This window comes from Propithecus coquereli, unplaced genomic scaffold (assembly GCF_000956105.1).
Source record: "Propithecus coquereli isolate 6110/MARCELLA unplaced genomic scaffold, Pcoq_1.0 Scaffold88, whole genome shotgun sequence".
Lineage (NCBI taxonomy): Eukaryota > Metazoa > Chordata > Mammalia > Primates > Indriidae > Propithecus > Propithecus coquereli.
This window is the reverse complement of record NW_012155062.1, coordinates 9,539,464-9,558,342: the sequence shown is the minus strand read 5'-3', so window position 1 is coordinate 9,558,342 and position 18,879 is coordinate 9,539,464. Positions and strand designations below refer to the sequence as shown.

Here is an 18,879-nt window from a genome sequence, read left to right as displayed (position 1 = left end):
TCTTTTTGGCACCAGGGACTGGTTTCATGGAAGACAATTTTTCCACAGACGAAGGGGATGGTTTTGGGATGATTCAAGAGCATTACATTTACTATCCAGTCAAACCTCTCTGCCAATGATAATCTGTATTTGCAGCCCCTCCCCAGCTCCATCTCAGATCATCAGGCATTAGATTCTCACAAGGAGCTCGCAACCTAGATCCCTCACATGTGCAATTTACAGCAGAGTTCAGGCTCCTATGATAATCTAATGCTGCCACTGGTCTGACAGGAAGCAGTGCTCAGGCAATGGTGCAAGCAATGGGGAGCAGCTATAAATAGAGATGAAGCTTCGCTAGCTCAGATCCTGCTGTGCAGCATGGATCCTAACAGGCCAGGGACCAGTACTAGTACGTGGCCCAGGGGTTGGGGACCATGGGAAAGGCTTGTATCCAAAATATACAAAGAACCGTGGAGGCTAAAAGATAGTGAAACATTTTTAAAGTATTGAAAGAAAACTGTCAACCCTGAATACCGTATCATCAAAAATAACCTTTGAGGAGTGAAGGAAAAATACATTCTCAGACAAAGAAAAACTAAGAAAATTTGTCACCAGTAGACCTGCTTTAAAAGAAAAGCAAATGAAAGTTCTGCAGGCAGAAGGCCAAAGACAGCATAGGGAATCCTAGAATGCTTGGAATGAAAAATTATAGAAATGGTGATTATCTAAGTAAATAAACTGTTGTTTACTTTTTAGGTTTCTAAGAATACATGACTGTTGAAAGCAAAATGTGACTGATAGGATTTTTTTTTTTTTTTATTGAGACAGAGTCTCACTCTGTTGCCCTGACTAGAGTGAGTGCCGTGGCATCATCCTAGCTCACAGCAACCTCACACTCCTGGGCTCAAGCGATCCTCCTGCCTCAGCCTCCCGAGTAGCTGGGACTACAGGCATGCGCCACCATACCTGGCTAATTTTTTCTATATTTTTAGTTGTCCAGATAATTTCTTTCTATTTTTTTTAGTAGAGACGGGGTCTCGCTCTTGCTCAGGCTGGTCTCCACACGATAGTCACCATCATAATGGAAGAGTGTTAAAAATCTATATAGTTCTAATACTTCTATATTTTACTTGAAAAGGAAAAATAGTAATTCTAAATAGTTTCTTTAAAGTGTAGTGTGCATATTATAATCTCTAGAGCTACCACTAAAAAACTATATGAAGAAATGGTTAAAATTATAGGAAATTTTAAAAGAATTCTGAAAAACTATAATTCAAAAGAAGGCAGGAAAGGGAAATCAGAGTAATGAAAAATAGAAGGGACATACACAAACTAAATATCAAGTAATAAATCTGAATCAAAGAATGTCACAAATTACATTAAATAAATGTAAATGGTCTGAACATCAATAAAAACAGATTAATGAGATTTAAAAAACACTAACAAAATGCTGTCTACAAAAAAAAATAAGGATAAGTGAAAAGTGAAAATATTGAACATACATATTCTACACAAATCCACACACTTGCATACATAAAGAAGTCTGAGTGACTGTATCAATATCAGACAAAGTAGACTTCAGAAAAATCACAAGGGATAAAGAAGAATGATCATGATAAAAGGGTGGACTTATCACTTCTGCAATGGCAGAGTGAGAACCACCGTAAATACGGCCCCCCATAAAAGCAACAAGAACACTTAACAAAGGTGATCAAAACCAACTTTTTCATCAACTTTGGAAATTAACCAAAGATTACAACAATCTGAGGAATGTTTGTTCAAACTGAGCTTCGGTTAAAAAAAAAAAAAAGGCTAGGTTTCTGGCAGTGACCTACTCTCACATTCCTGTGTCCCTTTCCCACCCTCAGCTATGTAGTGGCTTTAAAAACAGCCAGACAACCACGCTAAAAAGATCAGTGGTTGCCAGGGATTAAGGGTGAGGGGAGGGGTAAAGAGGCAGAGCACAGAGGATTTTTTAAGACAGTGAAACCACTATATATAATATTGTGTACATGACATTCATTCATCACATATCTGCCAAGGTCCAAAGAATGTACAACACCAAGACTGAACCCCAAAGTAAACTCTGAACTTTGGGTGATGATGCATGAATGCAGAATCCCTGACTGTAACAAATGTACCACTGTGGTGCAGGAGTTGATAAGGGAGGCCGTGCCTATGTAGGGGCAGGGGATATATGAGAAATCTCTGTACCTTCCACTCCATTATGCTGTGAACCCAGAACTGCTTCAGCCCAGAGTTCGAGGTTACAGTGAACTATGTTGATGCCACTGCACTCAGGCTACAGAGCAAGACTCTGTCTCAAAAAAAGAAAAAGGGGGTAGGGGGGAGCTAGAAAATAAAGAAAGAACTAAACTCAAAGCAAGCAGAAGGAAGGAAATAAGAGACTAGAGCAGAAATAAATGAGACACAGGATGGAAAATCAACAGAAAAATTAACAAAACCAAGAGATGATAAAGTACAAGAAGCAAAAATTAACAGACAAATCCACAACTTTGCTTGATAACACATCTCTCAGTAAGTGACAGAAGTAGCAGACAAAAAATTAGCAAGGATATATTAGATCTGAACAACATAGTATCAACTAATTTCACCTAATTTAATATTTATAAAACACTATTCATGCAAAAACAGCAAACTACACAATCTTCTTAGCCTATCACCAAGATAGGCTTCACTGAATTTATAAAAATTGAAGTTATTGAAAATATTTTCATTTACCATAATGGAATTAAACTAGAAATCACTAACAGAATGATACTTGGAAAACCACCAAATATTTGGAAATGGCATATTACTATCTAATGCATACATCAAAAAGAATACCTCAAGGAAAACAAGAAAATATTCTAAACTGAATGAAAGAGAAAATACTACTTGTTACAACTTGGAGAATGCAATTAAACAGTACTTAGAGGGAAACTTACAGTATTACTTATATTAGAAATGAAGAATGGTCTTAAATCTGTAATTTAAGCTTCCACTTTAAGAAACTAGAAAAAAAGCAAAATAAACCTAAGGCAAGAAGGAAATACTAAAAAGTAGAAATCGATTACATTGAACATGGGAAAAATAGATTAAAACAAACAAACAAAAAACCCAATGAAGCCAAAATCTGTTTCTAATGAAAAATAGCATCAATGAAACTGATAAACCTCTAATTAGGTCAACCACAAAATATTAGGAAGAGAAAATGGAATATTTCAATCCTGAACCAACAAACAAATTAAAACCTTAATAAGTGATTACCAGGAACAACTCTACACACACAAATTTGACACCACTTCCTTAAAAGACTCAAATTACTAAAATTCAAGAATAAGGCGATTACCTGGATAATCCCAACAGTCCTCCATCTATTATAGTCCTCTATTTATTGTATTTTAAAAATCTTGTTAGGTATGGTGGCTCATGCCTGTAATCCTAGCACTTTGGGAGGCCAAGGTGGGAGGATCACCTGAGGCTGGGAGTTTGAGAGCAGCCTGAGTAATATAGTGAGAACCCGTCTCTACAAAAAATAGAAAAATTAGCCAGGCGTGGTGGTGCACACCCGTAGTCCCAGCTACTCTGGACGCTAAGGCAGGAGGATCACTTGAGCCCAGGAGTTTGAGGTTACAGTGAGCTATGATGATGTCACTGCACTCTACCCTAAGCAATAAAGTGAGAAAAGGAAAAGGGGAAAAGGAGAAAAGCGGTAAGGAAAGGAAAAAGGAGAGGAGAGAGGGGAGGGGAGAGGGGAGGGGAGAGGGGAGAGGAAAGGAAAAAGGAAAGGAAAGGGGGAAAAGGAAAAGGAAAAGAGAGAGAAGGGAAAGAAAGGAGGGAAGGGAAGGAAGGGAAGAAGGAAAGAAGGAAGAGGAGAGGGGAAAGGGAGTAAGCGGAGGAAGGGGAGGAAGAAAGAAACTTAAGAAAATTCCAGACACAGATGGTTTCATTGGTGAAAACTACCAAACATTTAAAGGAGAAACTGCACCAATTCAACATACTCTATTCCAGAAAACAGCAGTACAGGAAATATTTCCCATTTCATTTTATGATACCAGTATTACTTTTTTTTTTTTTTTTAATGAGACAAGGTCTCACACCATGTTGCCCAGGATGCAGTGCAGTGGCTATTCACATGTGCAATCATAGCATGCTGCAGCCTAACTTAAGCAATCCTCCTGCCTCAGCCTCCTAAGTAGCTGGGACTACAGACATAGGCCCCCAGGGCCAAGCCCAGCCAGCATTACTCTTATATGTAAGCCAAAAACAATACCAGAAAAAAAAACTACTAATCAATGATGAATTGATGAATATAAATCCAAAAATCTGTAACAAAATTTATGCCAAATGAATCCTATCACATATCATGACCAAGTGAGGTTTATCCCAGGAATGCAAAATTAGTTTTCTGAACATTTGAAAAATCAATGTCATTCACAGATTTAAAAAAAAGGAACCACATGATCACATCAATAGAGTAAAAAAAATTGACAAACTTCAACATTCACTTAAGGTAAAAATTCTCAACAACTTCGGGTGACAATGATGTATCAGTGTAGGTTTATCAATTGTAACAAATGTATAATCTTATCTTCTCATAGAAATTTTATAATGCTTATTTATATCCACAAAGAATCCTGGTAGGGTTTTGAATGGTAATATGTTAAATCTATAGATCAATTTTGGGAAAACTGGAATTCTATTTTGAATGTTCCAATCCATTAACAGTATGCCTCTTCATTTATTTGGATCTTTCCTTTACTTCATCAGTGTTTTGTCGTTTTCTCAGCATATAGATCCTATACATACTGTGTAGAACAAAATTCCTCCTGCCCTGGCCATAGCTGATTGGTAGACTCCTAAATCCACAACCCATTGTTACCACGTGGTAAGAAGATTCTACAGTTTACTGAATCAACAAAGGCAACAGGACCAAAAGGAAAATGACACCCTTACTTGAGCTTCCTGAACTTTTTGCAGCTCTGACTGAAAGTCTTCCCCATTTCCAGTGTCTTCATCAGTATCACTGTAGACTCCACAGAAAAATGTAGGTGGAAGTTTTAATGTATCTGCTTTTGCCTTCTCTTCAACTGTTGGTTTCTTTTCCCAAACAATAACACAATCCTTCTCATTATCTGAAAAGTCCACACAACACAAGCAAAAGGTAAAATTAGATGAAGTCCAACTATTCTACAACAATGGTCATAATCAGTGGTCCTCAATGTAATGTACAGACCCAGGTAACAAGACCTGTTAATGCTAATGAAGAATAAGAACCACCAGGAAAACCATGTTTTTCACCTAATATTAGTTTTAAGTACTTTAAATCACCATGGGCATATTACGTAAGTAAAATTGATCAGAATTAATCAGACTAGGTTATTTCTTTTAAATATAGAAAATCTGATAAAAGCATTATAAACAGTCATTTAAACATACCGGTTAGATTTTCTTCCAATGGCCAACATTTTTCCGAGTCATCCAGATATAGTTTTCCATTAAGTTTCTTGACAGCTGTTTCGAAATCTTCATCTTAAAGGACAATTGAGTAAAAGAATTTCTAGTAAGTTTCAGGGGTTTCCTAGCCAAAAACCTAGGGATTATCTCCAACCTCACTCTTTCCCTCATTCTCGACATCCAAATAGCAGCCGATTTTGCCAATTCCATATTCTTAATAACTATCCTACTATTAGAGCTTTAGCTTGGCTTCTCTTCTTGTTTGAGCTGTGCTACTATCATTTTATTAATAGCTCACTGTCCAGTTTCTTTGTCCCACAACCCAATCCTCACCACTGCCCAACTAATTAAGCTATAATCTCAATTACTAAGATTAGCAGGAACAGAGGGTTTTTAAAATAACAAAAAATTTACCATCCTCCTCTTCTTCACTAACATAATCTGGTCTATTCTTATAGCAGAAGAAAGTTGAAGGAAGTTTAAGTTTGGTTGCAAGGGCTCTTTGCTCAGCAGTTGGAGTTAGTTCATACACAATGAGAACTTCGTCATCTGAGGGAGGATCTTCAGGTTTTTCCTTCTCTTTTGCTATAACACAAGTCAAAAAAATTTATAAAAACAAGGTATTAAGTATTGTCAACATCAATAACTGAAAATAAAAACCACAGGACTTATCTATAGGTTAAAACAGCATACTGATATAAAAACACACATACTTTGATGCAGACAGAGCTCTATGACAATCATGAATTAGAATTAATATCCTGATTTAGCATAATACCAAAAACGCTTAGTGAACATAGAATCTATTTAAAACCAAAAAAACCTATTTCTTTACAAGTCATTGAAAAGAATTACTAATTTCTATAATTTAAAAACGCATTTAGAAAGTGTTGCCATAATCATATGTAATACTAAACAATAGTTCATAAAAATATCCATGCATTTGCAAATGAAAAAAGTCTTAAGGAAAACATAAGCAAAGATTAGTATACATATGAAACTAATCCAAAGCTAACCTTGATTAGTTTCTATAAGGAAAGTTATAATTGCCAAGGATGACAGGTGATTAGAGTTACATCCAGTTTTGCATATTTCCAAGCATGATACTAGACAAAATTAAATAAAAACTGCTATCCTATGGCTAAGTAGTACTGTATAATCTAAGACAATTTCTGTAACTTAAAAACACTCCTGCTCAAGCCCCGCCAATGGAAAGGGCAAAAAATAAGAGGGAGAAAGGAATTCTGTACGCAATTTGTTATGGTCTAGAAAGAAGAATTTCTGGCTAAAGGAAGTGATAAAGTAAGCCAGTCATGAAGCACGCCATGTACCAACTAGTGCTAGGGAAAAATTCTCTAGAGCTACGCTGTCCAATATGGTAGCCTAGCAACATGTGGCTATTAAATCCTTGAAAGGTAGCTAGTCCAAATTAGTGCTATGAGTGTAAATATACAGAATGGATTTTGAAGACTTGGCATTAAAAAATGTAAACTATCGTATTTATTTTTTATACTGATTAGAAGTTAAAATGATATTTTGGACATGAGTTAAATCAAATATATTATTAAAATTGTTTCCCTTTTTTTAAAACTTGTTTTATTTATTTTTTTAAAATATGGCTATTAGAAAATTTCAAATTACATATACTGGTCACATTTTATTTCTACTGGATGAAACCACTCTACAGAGAACCAGAGCCCTTCCTTTTACAATGTTAAAACTTGCGCCTCTCCCTCATTATAAATAAAAACTTAGTTCCTAGCTGGGGACAATAAAAGTACACTATAAGATACAAATTCTTGTTCCAGTTCTGCTATTACCTGGTAAAGATACTGTGGGTAAATCAGATAGCCTCTCAGGGCCTGTTTCTTCATGTCTAAAGTCTTCATTTCTAAGGTCCTTCCGGACTATGACATTATCAGATTTAAAACAGAATAAGGCTCTCTGTCCTGCAGTAGTATGTTGGTAAATCTGCTCTTAGACCAGGGATTCTTAACCTAGACCCACAGAGACTAAGTGCAAGTGTATATCCATTTTTTTTTTTTACGAAGTCCACGCTCTTCATGTAATTTCTCAAAGACTACATCTTTAAAAATAAAAGATTTCTTTAAGAACTGCCTTAGCTAGTAACGTAACTGGTATACTTTAAAACTAAAAACCGCAGGAATCAAGGACTGTTACTTCATCACTGTTCTTGTCTGGCATGCTCCAGATGTGTTATTGGACAAAAATGGTGAGCTTTCATTTCCTAATCTTGCTCTTGAAGGTCTTCAACAGATTCCACTTTCTACTGTTCCACTCTAGTAGCAACACTTCTACAAATGATCTGTGCTACATATATAACATACGAGCTATAGAATGGTGGCTGTTAAAAATGGGGTCCACTCTCAAATATAATACTTTTCTAAACCATGTACAAATGGATAGTCCTAAAGGGACATTCTATTCCATACTGTATACACACTGCTGCCATCACGTTTCAATACCGGCAGACATTAGTGGCTAAAGATAAAGGTTAGATGAAACACAGGTCTTCGTTAAGCAGAACGCAAATAACAGAGCAATGAAGTACAACACAGCAAAAAATAACAATGTTTAACAGTGAGAAAACATGACACCCAAGTACATTAAAAGAAAAAAAAAAGGGTGTCATACCACCAGTCAAAAGGTACTTTTGCTTAAACTGGCATTCTTTAACATGCATGTTGTAGTGTTAAGTACTTTAATTCCATACAGCCATAGTTACTTTGCTAAGGACTAACAGCTGCTAAAAATTGCTATCATCTCATACTGAGAATGCTAGCTCTATACCTTTGCTCTCAGGTTGTGAGGAAGGGGTGCTGTTCCAAAAGGCCATGGGATTAGATTTAAAAAGGCTAAAATTAAATCCTAGAAAATAAAGAATATTTCATTTTTGAACACATTGGGACAAAATGAATATGATTTTAAAATATAAAAAGCTAGAGTCCCTCAATTTATATCAATCTGGTTGTCTTACATCCTCATTTATCCTGGTGGTTTCATTCTTTGCTCACTTAATAAACGGTGGCACGACTAACATAAAATGTGAACATCTCAATACTATGTTGAGTGATAAGAAAAAATAATAAATTGAAAACTGAAAATGAAGATAAAAAGATTTGCATTAATGTTCATGATTCAAGTAGTCCTTATACTATATCGAGTTCTTTTGCTCTGCCCTAGCATGATATAAATATCTTCCAGTGAAATCTCTTTTATGACTTAAAATCTCTTGCCGTTTGAATACCCATGGTGAACTTATTTAGGTAGATAAAAATATGCTTGACTATTTTTTGGGTGTTTACAAAGTAATGCTTATGATGCAACTTTGACTACAACATTAGCATCCTACAAAGAGTCTGCATCAAGATAAACATTAAAAGGAAAAAAACAAAAAAAACTATTCTTAACTCTCAAGACTAAGCACTTACCCTTTTCTGGTGTTTTAAATGTGTAATTAATGGAGGACTCTTCCTTTGGAAAGGAAGCAAAGAGATTCTTGACTTTGCCTTCAGAAGATTGTTTGGTATCAGTGTTCTTTGACAGCTCACATTCGTTAGGTTCCACTTTTCTTTCAGATCCACTCTGGACTACTGAACTAGTTCCACTGTTGCTATTTTTCAAAGGTGCCTTAAAACTAAATCCAAACAGAGACCCAGTGGCTGAACTGTTGCCAAATGCAAATGGTTTTGACTTTTCACTACTAAAAATGCTTTTAACAGACTCTGAACCAAATACAAACTTTGGAGGAGAAACCACTGCTTTTGTTGTTTCAGATGTGCTAGAAACTTCTCCAACTTCTGAAGTTGCATCTGTTACACTGTCACCCTGAATTAAATCTGTCCTCTCTCTTGTGGTTTCTTCTAGTACAGCTACAGCAATTTTGCCACATGGCGACTCTCTGGGAGTGCTTGAACGAGAAACATGAGGTGTTATCAAAGAATCTTTTTCTTGGGCTGTTTTTGCTTCATCAAAAATTTTCTTAAAGGAGTCTGCAACATCCTGTAGTTTAAAACGGACAGCTAAATGTTCTACTTTTCTTTCTCCATCTGCAAAATCACATGCAGTCCACACCCACACTCTTTCTGTCCCTTTCATATTTTGCAAAGTCATGTCTGGCGTTATTCTGTGATTGGCACAAAGTTTTAGTACCTGGTCCCTTCTCATCACTATACGAACTTGCTTGTTATCGTAATTCTGTAAAATCTTTATATCGCCGATGCCCCTTTCTTTCCACTGACCAACATCTTTATCATATCTGTAGAGTTTTGCCCTGTGACTAAAAACAACTTGTTCATTTTCCTCACCACTGGATACTTCGACTAGATCAGGTAAAGGTACAACAGGTTCAAAGTACTGTCCATCTCTCTCTTCTTCTTGAGGAACATCAGATTCTTCATCAGTGCCGACTGAAGTTCCACTCTGATTCAACTTGGCAGGAGACTTAGATGGACTCAAAGCAGATTTAAAACTGAAATTAAATCCTGTTGTTGACTCACCAAAGCGGAAAAGATTTTTTCTCACGGGGCTGCTTGCCAATGGAGACGCATGTACTGAGCTACTACTAACACTATCATCCAAAGCATCTTCCCTTAAATCATAGTTATCCCATTCCAATGAGGGCCCAGTGTTTTCAGGATTTGGCTTGATTGTTGTGTCTGAAGCACTGGCAACACCTGTACCTAAACTCTTATTCTCTTCATCAGTAACTTTTGTTTGATCATTTGTCAAAAATGTTTTGAAATCTTTCAGTCCACTCTTCATTTCTTCAGCTCTCTGTATTAATTTGGCAGCTCTGCCAGTATCTACAAGTTTATGGGGAGTCTGAAGTGGTATATCTAACAGAAGTCGCTGGCACTCCTCAAATTTCTGCTTGAATTCTTCAGCCAGCTCTGGTGTTTTAAATTTTGCTGCCAACTGCTCTAGTTTGGCATCACCATCAGAGAAATCACTAGCTAACCACATCCATGCTCTATCTGATCCAGAGAGAGGTTTCAGGTTCATTGTAGTTGTTATCCAATGATTAGCACACACTTTTAGCACTTGTTCTCTCCGCATCAGCATTCGTAGTTTGCCATTCACCTCATTTTTGAGAATTTTTAAGTTTCCCAAACCCCTTTCTTTCCACTGACTTATCTCAGCATCAAATCTAAATAATTTTACCCGCTGTGAATACAGAACCTTTTCATCTTCTTCGCCTGTTACAAGTTCCACTTTTTCAGGCATTTGAACTACTGGTTCAAAATGAATATCATCACTGTCCTCAGTTTTATAGGCATCATCATCTTTCTCAAGGTCAGCAGAAGTGTTGGCTTTATCAGCCACTTTACCACTCTGTGATGAGAATAATTTTTCTCCAGCACCTGAAAATCCCTTGAAATTAGGGTCTTTTTTGCCAAATTGAAATCCTTCTCCTGAAGTTGATTTTGCAAGATCTGCAAAGGTAAAAGTGCTACCTGTTTGACCAAAAATCACACCATTACCATTCTTTTGGCTACTAACATCCTGAGCGTGGACACCAGTGTCATTTTCAAGGTGCTTTTCACTCTTCTTCTCTTGATTTCCTGGTTCCTGAATGCCAAATTTAAATCCATCAGCAGACGAAGGAATGGAAAAACTAAATCCTTCTTTTGTTGACTTGGATTCTGTATTAGAAGAACCCTGAAATGTAAATGAAGGTATATTTACTTGATCCACATGCCCAAATTTAAAGCCTTGCTCTTTGCTGCCAAATTTAAAAGCTTTTTCTGAAAAGTTACTTTTAAATCCTGTTCCCACCTGACTTCCAGAAGAGTCATTTAACTTTGTTTTTGAGCCCAATGTGAAAGCTGAAGGAACTTCTGCAACAGATTTATCAGTCGGTTTGGAGGAATCACAAGCCACACATTTTAAAGAAGAACTCTCATTTTGTACAAAGCAAACACCACAATCCCACTGCCCTTCCTTTTTGGTGAACACTCCTTCAAATCCACTCTTTGGAGCCTTGCTTATCTCTGAAGAGGCAGGTGCTGAAATAGCTGAAGTAGGCTGACTCTGTTTACTTGGATTCTGACAAGCAACACATTTGGTGGCACTGGCTTCATTTCTTACCAAGCATGAACTGCAATCCCACTGTCCTTCCTTCTTGGTGAACATTCCCTCAAACCCACTCTTTGGACCCTTGCTTGTCTCTGAAGAGGCCGGTGCTGAAGGAGCAAAAGTAGACTGATTCTGTTTACTTGGATTCTGACAAGCAACACATTTGGTGGCACTGGCTTCATTTCTTACCAAGCATGAACTGCAATCCCACTGTCCTTCCTTCTTGGTGAACATTCCCTCAAACCCACTCTTTGGAGCCTTGCTTATCTCTGAAGAGGCCGGTGCTGAAGGAGCAAAAGTAGACTGATTCTGTTTACCTGGATTCTGACAAGCAACACATTTGGTGGCACTGGCTTCATTTCTTACCAAGCATGAACTGCAATCCCACTGTCCTTCCTTCTTGGTGAACATTCCCTCAAACCCACTCTTCGGACCCTTGCTTGTCTCTGAAGAGGCAGGTGCTGAAGGAGCAAAAGTAGACTGATTCTGTTTACTTGGATTCTGACAAGCAACACATTTGGTGGCACTGGCTTCATTTCTTACGAAGCACACACTACAATCCCACTGTCCTTCCTTCTTGGTGAACATTCCTTCAAACCCACTCTTTGGAGTCTTGTTTGTCTCTGAAGTACCAAACTTAAAAGAGGCAGGAGCTGGAACAGCAGAAGTAGATGGACTTGGTTTACTTGGATTCTGACAAGCAACACATTTTGTAGCATTTGCTTCATTTCGCACTAAGCATGAACTGCAATCCCACTGTCCTTCCTTCTTGGCAAACATGTCCTCAAATCCACTCTTTGGAGTTTTACTTATCTCTGAAGTACCAAACTTAAAAGAGGCAGGTGCTGAAACAGAAGTAATAGGTAGACTTTGTTTTCTCGGATTCTGACAAGCAACACATTTTGTAGAGCTTCCCTCATTGTGCACTGAACATATACCACAATCCCACTGTCCCTCCTTTGTAGAAAAAACAGATCTGAAATCACTGTTAACAGACTTAGGAAGATCTCCCTGGCCGAATTTAAAGGAAGGTTGATGAACAAATGAAGATCCACTTTTGTTAGCAGATTTTGTATTCTGGCATGCAATGCACCTAGTTACAGTAGGTTCATTTCTTACTAAACAAATACTGCAATCCCAGTGGCCTTCTTTCTTTGGAGTCATCAATGCAAATCTGTCTTGAGCATTCTCTGGGCCAGTTTTAGGAGCAAAACCAGTTTCAAGTAATGGTGGGCCAACAAGCTCTTTATTGCTTGGGTTTAGATTTTGGCATGATACACATTTCTTAGCAGTTGCAGCATTCTTTAATGAGCAGCTGTTACAATGCCACCAAGACCCTTCTTTCTTTGCAACTTGAAATTCAAAATTCATGTTTCCAGCGTCAGATTTGCAAATATCCTTGTTATCATGACTTGTGGGTTCTTTTGCCATTCTGACAGTCTGATTTGGAGCTGTGGCTACATTTGTTCCTATGGCTTTTAAAATGCTCTGGGCCTCTTCAAACTTGCACTTAAAAAGTGCTGCTTCCTCAGGAGTTTTAAATCTAATAGCAAGTTGTTCTGGTTTGGGCAGCTCATCTGCATAATCAAGGGCATGCCATACAAAAGATCGGTCTGATCCAGCATTTGGTGTCAGTTTCATATCTGGACTGATGTAATGATTTGCACAGATTTTCAGTACTTGCTCTCGTCTCATTAGAAGGCGAATTTTGCCAGATGTTTTATGCCTTAGTATTTTTACATTGCCAATCCCACGTTCCTTCCATTCTTTTGATTCTCCATCAAAACGGAACAATTTTGCACGATTGCAAAAGAATTCTTCTTCATCTTCTTCTCCAGTTTTTACTTCAATCTTATCAGGAAGAGGTACCACAGGCTCAAAGTGAGGGCCATCATCATCATCATCACCATGGGCACTTCCTCCATCCGTTTCATGATTCTTGTTTGCCAACTCTGGAGTGGGTGTTCCAAATATTGATTTCCCTGGACCATGGAAAGTAAACATATCATCGCTTCGACGAAAACCAGAATTCTTTTGCTGACTTGGTCCCATGTTTTCGGTAAATGGAATTCCTGGCATATTTTTGCTTCCAAAATTGAATGTAGTTCGAGGTCCAATGGTTTGGCTAGGAATTGGTTTTGGTCCACTATAGCCATCTCCTTGCAAAGGTTTATCTGAAGTCAGGAGACCTAAAAGGCATTCATTGTTACTGAAAGCTGCAGAAGAGGGATGTGTCACTACCTGTGGTGAGGAAAATGTGAAGTCACCATCATTTGATTTGAAATTTGAGTTAAATTTAAAAGGAGGTGGCTGTGTTGTATGTGCTGGTGTTGTCAAAGATGGCCTTATTCCTTCGGCTGGCATGGGCTGAACAAAATTAGGTTTTCCAAATTCCATAACCTTAGATTCTGCAGATCTCGAAGCATGAGCTGCAACTGGAGGTTTTGTGAAATACCCTGGTTCTGGCAAAGGTGGATTTGTGCTTGTCTGTTGAACATTGTAATTAAAGTAATCATCGCCCCTGGGTGACAGAATTCCTGTTGCAGGGGACTCAAAACGCAATGTAGGAGGACCATACATCTCCTGAGAGAACATACAAGCAGATGAGCTTTGCACTGGTGGTGTGTGCATCTGTTGTGAATAGGTATAAATATGCTGTTGGGGTGGAAGCCTATTCATTCCATACACTGGACCCTAAAAGAGAGAAAGTAAAATATTTTGTAGATCATCTACAAAACTACAGATAAGTAGATACAAATCAATTCTCATAAACTTTAGGGATAAATATTATTAGGAAAAGAAGTTATCATTAGGGAATACAGCACATAATTAAAAGAGGACAACATTACTGTAAAGATATCTGCGTATATACTTGGCATATAATAAAGATTAACAACAGCATCTTAAAAATCTATTTCTACAATAAATCCACAGAATATCTTCTTCATTCCTAAACAATTTATCAAATGATGTTAAAAATACTACTACTAATGATGATGATGATGATGATGAAGACTAACATTTATTGAGCATTTTTTAATGTGCCAATTGGTCACTGTTCTAAGCACTTTATATCTATTATCTCATTTTAATATCCTCAAAAACCCTATGAATTAAGGTATTATTATTATCCTCATTTTACATATGAGGTAACAGAAGCAGTGAGAGATTAAGAAACTAGCCCGGGGCCACAATAAACAGAAGAGGAAGGGTCTAGGTGCACCTCAACCCTCTGTCCTCAAAGCCCTCACATTCAGATACTATTGTAGTTTTAGGTCTTAATCAATAGTTATATAGCCATATCAGGCCTAAAAGTACTTACCATATAGTGTTTCAGCAAGGACATTCTAGTTCTATTTCTGCCAAAACAGGACGATGAATGACCCATCACCACCACCACTCTCATTTTAAAAATATTCTAAATGTTCACACTTATTATAACATAAAAATAAGGTGACTAAGAAGTATAACTTCTGTATCTGGAGATTAAAAGTATCCATATTTTATGGGACATATAAGTTTTAATACTGAACTACTCCTTGAATTTTTTTGAAGGAATCCTAAACAATTAAAAAGAAGATACTTATAAATGTATAAATTATTCCTTTGTTACCTTTGTGGGAGTAACATTAGCTGCTGGTCTGAGAAGATACTGGGAATTATATGCTGGTGACTGACTATAATATGAAGGGCCAGTAGTTGCAACTAAAAAAAAAAAAGGAAAAAAAAAAGAGAACACTGTTAAAGTCTATACTACAGTTATAACTATCCAGGAAAGAACTATAAATACAAAAGCAAAGAAATCAAAGAAAGATTTAACTACATAGATTTTTTTAAATTTCTGTACATCAAAATATACCAATCAAGGAGATTATCAAATGATAAACCAGACAAAACTGCTAAATATGACACAAAGAATAAGAGAATAGCACTGCTGCGATCAAGAACAAGCACCTAACAAGCATCAAAAAAGGAAGCAAGAAGAAAGTAGTTGGTCCATTTTCTAAGAAAGATCAATATGATGTGAAAGCACAGAATGCTCAACATCAGAAATATTGGGAATATACTAGTCATAGAAAGGACTTATGGAACCAAAGTGCAAGTGAATCTTGAAAATCTGCAGAATGAGGAGGCTGCATTTGGTAAACTAAAGCTATTACTGAGAATGTACAGGTTAAAAATCAACTGACAAATTCGTGGAAAGGATCTCACAAGTAACATGAAATGAGTTCCCCTGGCATTAAAGAGGGGAAAAAAGCAAATCACCACTTAGGTGGATATACAAACTATGTGCTCCATCTGTTTTGTGTGAGTTTTATGAGGAAGCCAAACAACTCTAGAAGGTACTCATGTTAATGGCAAAACTATTTGCCCTGACAGTTTTACCAGAAAACAAAACAACCAAAAGACCTTTTAGGCCTGTACATGGAAGAAGAAATGGAAATGTGCCCCAAAGGTTCCAAACAACTGTCTCTGGGAAGCACTGAAAAAATACCTAGAAAAGGCTAGTCACAAGCCCAAGTCTGAAACTGGAAACTGAACAGAACTGCCTAGCGAGGATGGTTATCTTAGAATTACTATGGGGAGGAAATAGGCATAGAACACAGAGTAAGCTAATAGACACGAGCCAAGAATTGTGAAGTCTGAAGTTTAACTAGGGACTTTATCCTTGACCACTGACTCTTAACAGTGAAGAAAAAATTAAAAGGAGCTCTTATAAATCCATTAAAAATAATCTAATAAAAAAAGCACCACATAAATAGACAATTCAGGACAGAAATATAAAAAGGCCTCAAGGGCTATATTTTTGAACTGGGCCTTGAAAATCTGCAGAATGATGAGGTTACACTCAAGCTATTACTGAGAATGTTCAGGTCAAAAAAATCATCTGACAAATTCCTGGGAAAGATCTCAGAAGGAACACAAATATGCTCCTTGGCTTAGGGGGAAAAAAAAAAGCACATCAACTTTCATGTTGATACACAAACTATCTGCCCCATCTGTTTTGTGTTTTACCAGGAAAGCAAACTAGAAAAGGCACTCATGTTGGCAAAACTACTAACAGTCATTTGCATGAACTGTTGAGCATGTTGAAGTGTTGAACACGCCTAGTATAAAAAAAACTTTAAAAATTTATATCATATGTGTTCCTACAAATTGCTAAAGGTTTTTACAAACTGAAAAGTCAACGCTACCAAGAGCACAAAGATGGCACTATCAGATATTAGTGGTAAGAGTGTAAACTAATTTTTAAAATATCCTACAATCAAAGGACTGTGCCCTAGGATTTATAATAGCACAAACTGGAAACCACATAAATAAGGCAATAGAATTTACAGTATTTCCACATGATGGGATATTACAAGCCCATTAAAATTCAAAGAAAATTTAATTTTAAAAATGCTAACAAAATAATAACAAAAAAGGCTAAGTTGTCTACATACAACACAGTAACATGGTTAAAAACCTTATAAAAAATACTTTATGTATACAAAGAAAAAGAACCAGAAGGGAATGCTCCAAAATGTTAATAGGAGTATGTGATAAGAAGGTGGTTAGTTTTTAGTTGTCTTTACATTGTTCCATACTTCTGAGAATGTCTTATAGGCTTATCAATCTTTGCTTTTAAATAACCACCTTGATACATTTTTACTTTTACTAAGGGGGAAAAAAAAAAAAGCCTATGAACACAGGAATAGGAATCGGGAGACCTGGGTTCTCTCCCTTTTAGTGCCACAAAGCTACTTTGTGACCCCACTGTCAATAAGCCATTTGGAGTCTCAATTGTAAAATGAGGATGGGCTGCTTCTACACATTTCATAGGGTCATTGCAAGAATAAAATGAGACAATGTAAATGTTGTGCTTATGTGCTTGTACAATACCAGAAGGCCTTTTATGCTTGTACAGAGAAGAAATGGAAATTGTGTCTCAAAAGATGCCAAATGACTAACTGCACATGGCAGTGAAAAAGCCCTGGAAAAGGCTAGCCAGTCTATTTACCCTCTCTTACAAGTCACTATACAATGCACAGGAGTTTTACGTAAGCAAGGTTTGAACTCTAGACATCTCATATACTTAGCTATGACTTGTAACATTTAATCAGCTTTATTTCACAAAGATTTTCTGTTATTTTGCTTGCATTTAGGAGACACTCTCACAAGAGGCTGGTGGAGTTGCTGTAAGTATGAACCATCACACAAACGTGCTAATCTAAATGAGACCTTATCATTCTAATTCTTTCCTAGGCTAAAAGCAATTAGAAAAAAACATGCACTACTACTATTTCAGCAGTCTGTCTGATGTAAAAGATGACACATTGCCCCCTGTCATTTCTGGCTGCCAGGGGGAATGTATCATATTAGCAAGCACTGAGGAGTTAATACTACTTGAGTTTGAATTCCAGCTCTATCAATAACTAGCTGTATAATAATGGTTAAGTTATCTAACCTTCCCAAACCCATTTCCTCATTTATAAAACTGGGATTAATAGTGGTATCTACCACTCTGAGTTACTGTGATTAAATAAAATTACATTCACAAAGCACTTTTGCGCATAGGCAAATCACAGTAAGCACTATTAGTAACTTTAGTGCATTAAGTGTTTACTGTATACTATGATCAATGCCTAATACACACCTACACCCACCCACATATATGCTCATAGTGATTATGGGAAGTATTATCTCCATGTTTCAGAGAGGTTAACTTAACACAGCTAGTATGTGATATAACACATCTTAAAAACCCAATATGGCCTAGGTCCTAACTTCTTTTCCTTCTATATATAGCTATAATATTTCAAAATAAATAACACTTCCTATTAATGTCCTGTCTCTCAGTATATCAAAATAATTTCCCAGATATTTAAGTTCTTCATTAGATATCTGTTACTGCATAACTTTATTAACATTTTTCAATTTAAGGAATAATCCCATCTCAGAGTCAAGTTTATCTGAGGTGACAGGGTGCATTAAAGGGTTCTTTAAGCCCTTATATACGTCAGATCAGATCAAACTTGTTTTGTTTCTGCTTGGAATTATAAAAATCTCTGTAATACCAAATACAGTTTTTTAAGTAACACATAAACAGACAGATATTAACATGTATATAAACAGACATGGTGATTTCACAACTTATCTATTTAAAAGAGGGACATTAAAGTGGTTTTACTAAAATGTGGGATTATCCAATTGCCAGTTCACCTGTTAGTGGAGCCCCATGAAAAGTCTGTGATCCCTGATATCCATCAGGCACTGCATCTGGTCCATAATTCTCTGTGGGCCAACGATGAGGGGATGCTGAGTTACTGCTATTTAGTTTCAATTCCTGCATTTCTTTCT

The 18,879-nt window shown here is 36.8% G+C and overlaps 1 protein-coding gene across 1 annotated transcript in view; it reads right to left on the bottom strand.

Moving 5' to 3' along the window:
- RANBP2 (RAN binding protein 2) overlaps nucleotides 1-18,879 on the bottom strand; it is a 68,870-nt gene that overhangs the window by 12,834 nt on the left and 37,157 nt on the right. Inside the window, exons 17-22 of the mRNA XM_012664264.1 lie at nucleotides 18,742-18,877; nucleotides 15,152-15,243; nucleotides 8,892-14,232; nucleotides 5,854-6,024; nucleotides 5,422-5,514; nucleotides 4,939-5,117 (exon numbers count right to left, since the gene is read on the bottom strand). Coding sequence (XP_012519718.1) covers nucleotides 4,939-5,117; nucleotides 5,422-5,514; nucleotides 5,854-6,024; nucleotides 8,892-14,232; nucleotides 15,152-15,243; nucleotides 18,742-18,877 — 6,012 coding nt within the window. The remainder of the gene's footprint in view (nucleotides 1-4,938; nucleotides 5,118-5,421; nucleotides 5,515-5,853; nucleotides 6,025-8,891; nucleotides 14,233-15,151; nucleotides 15,244-18,741; nucleotides 18,878-18,879) is intronic.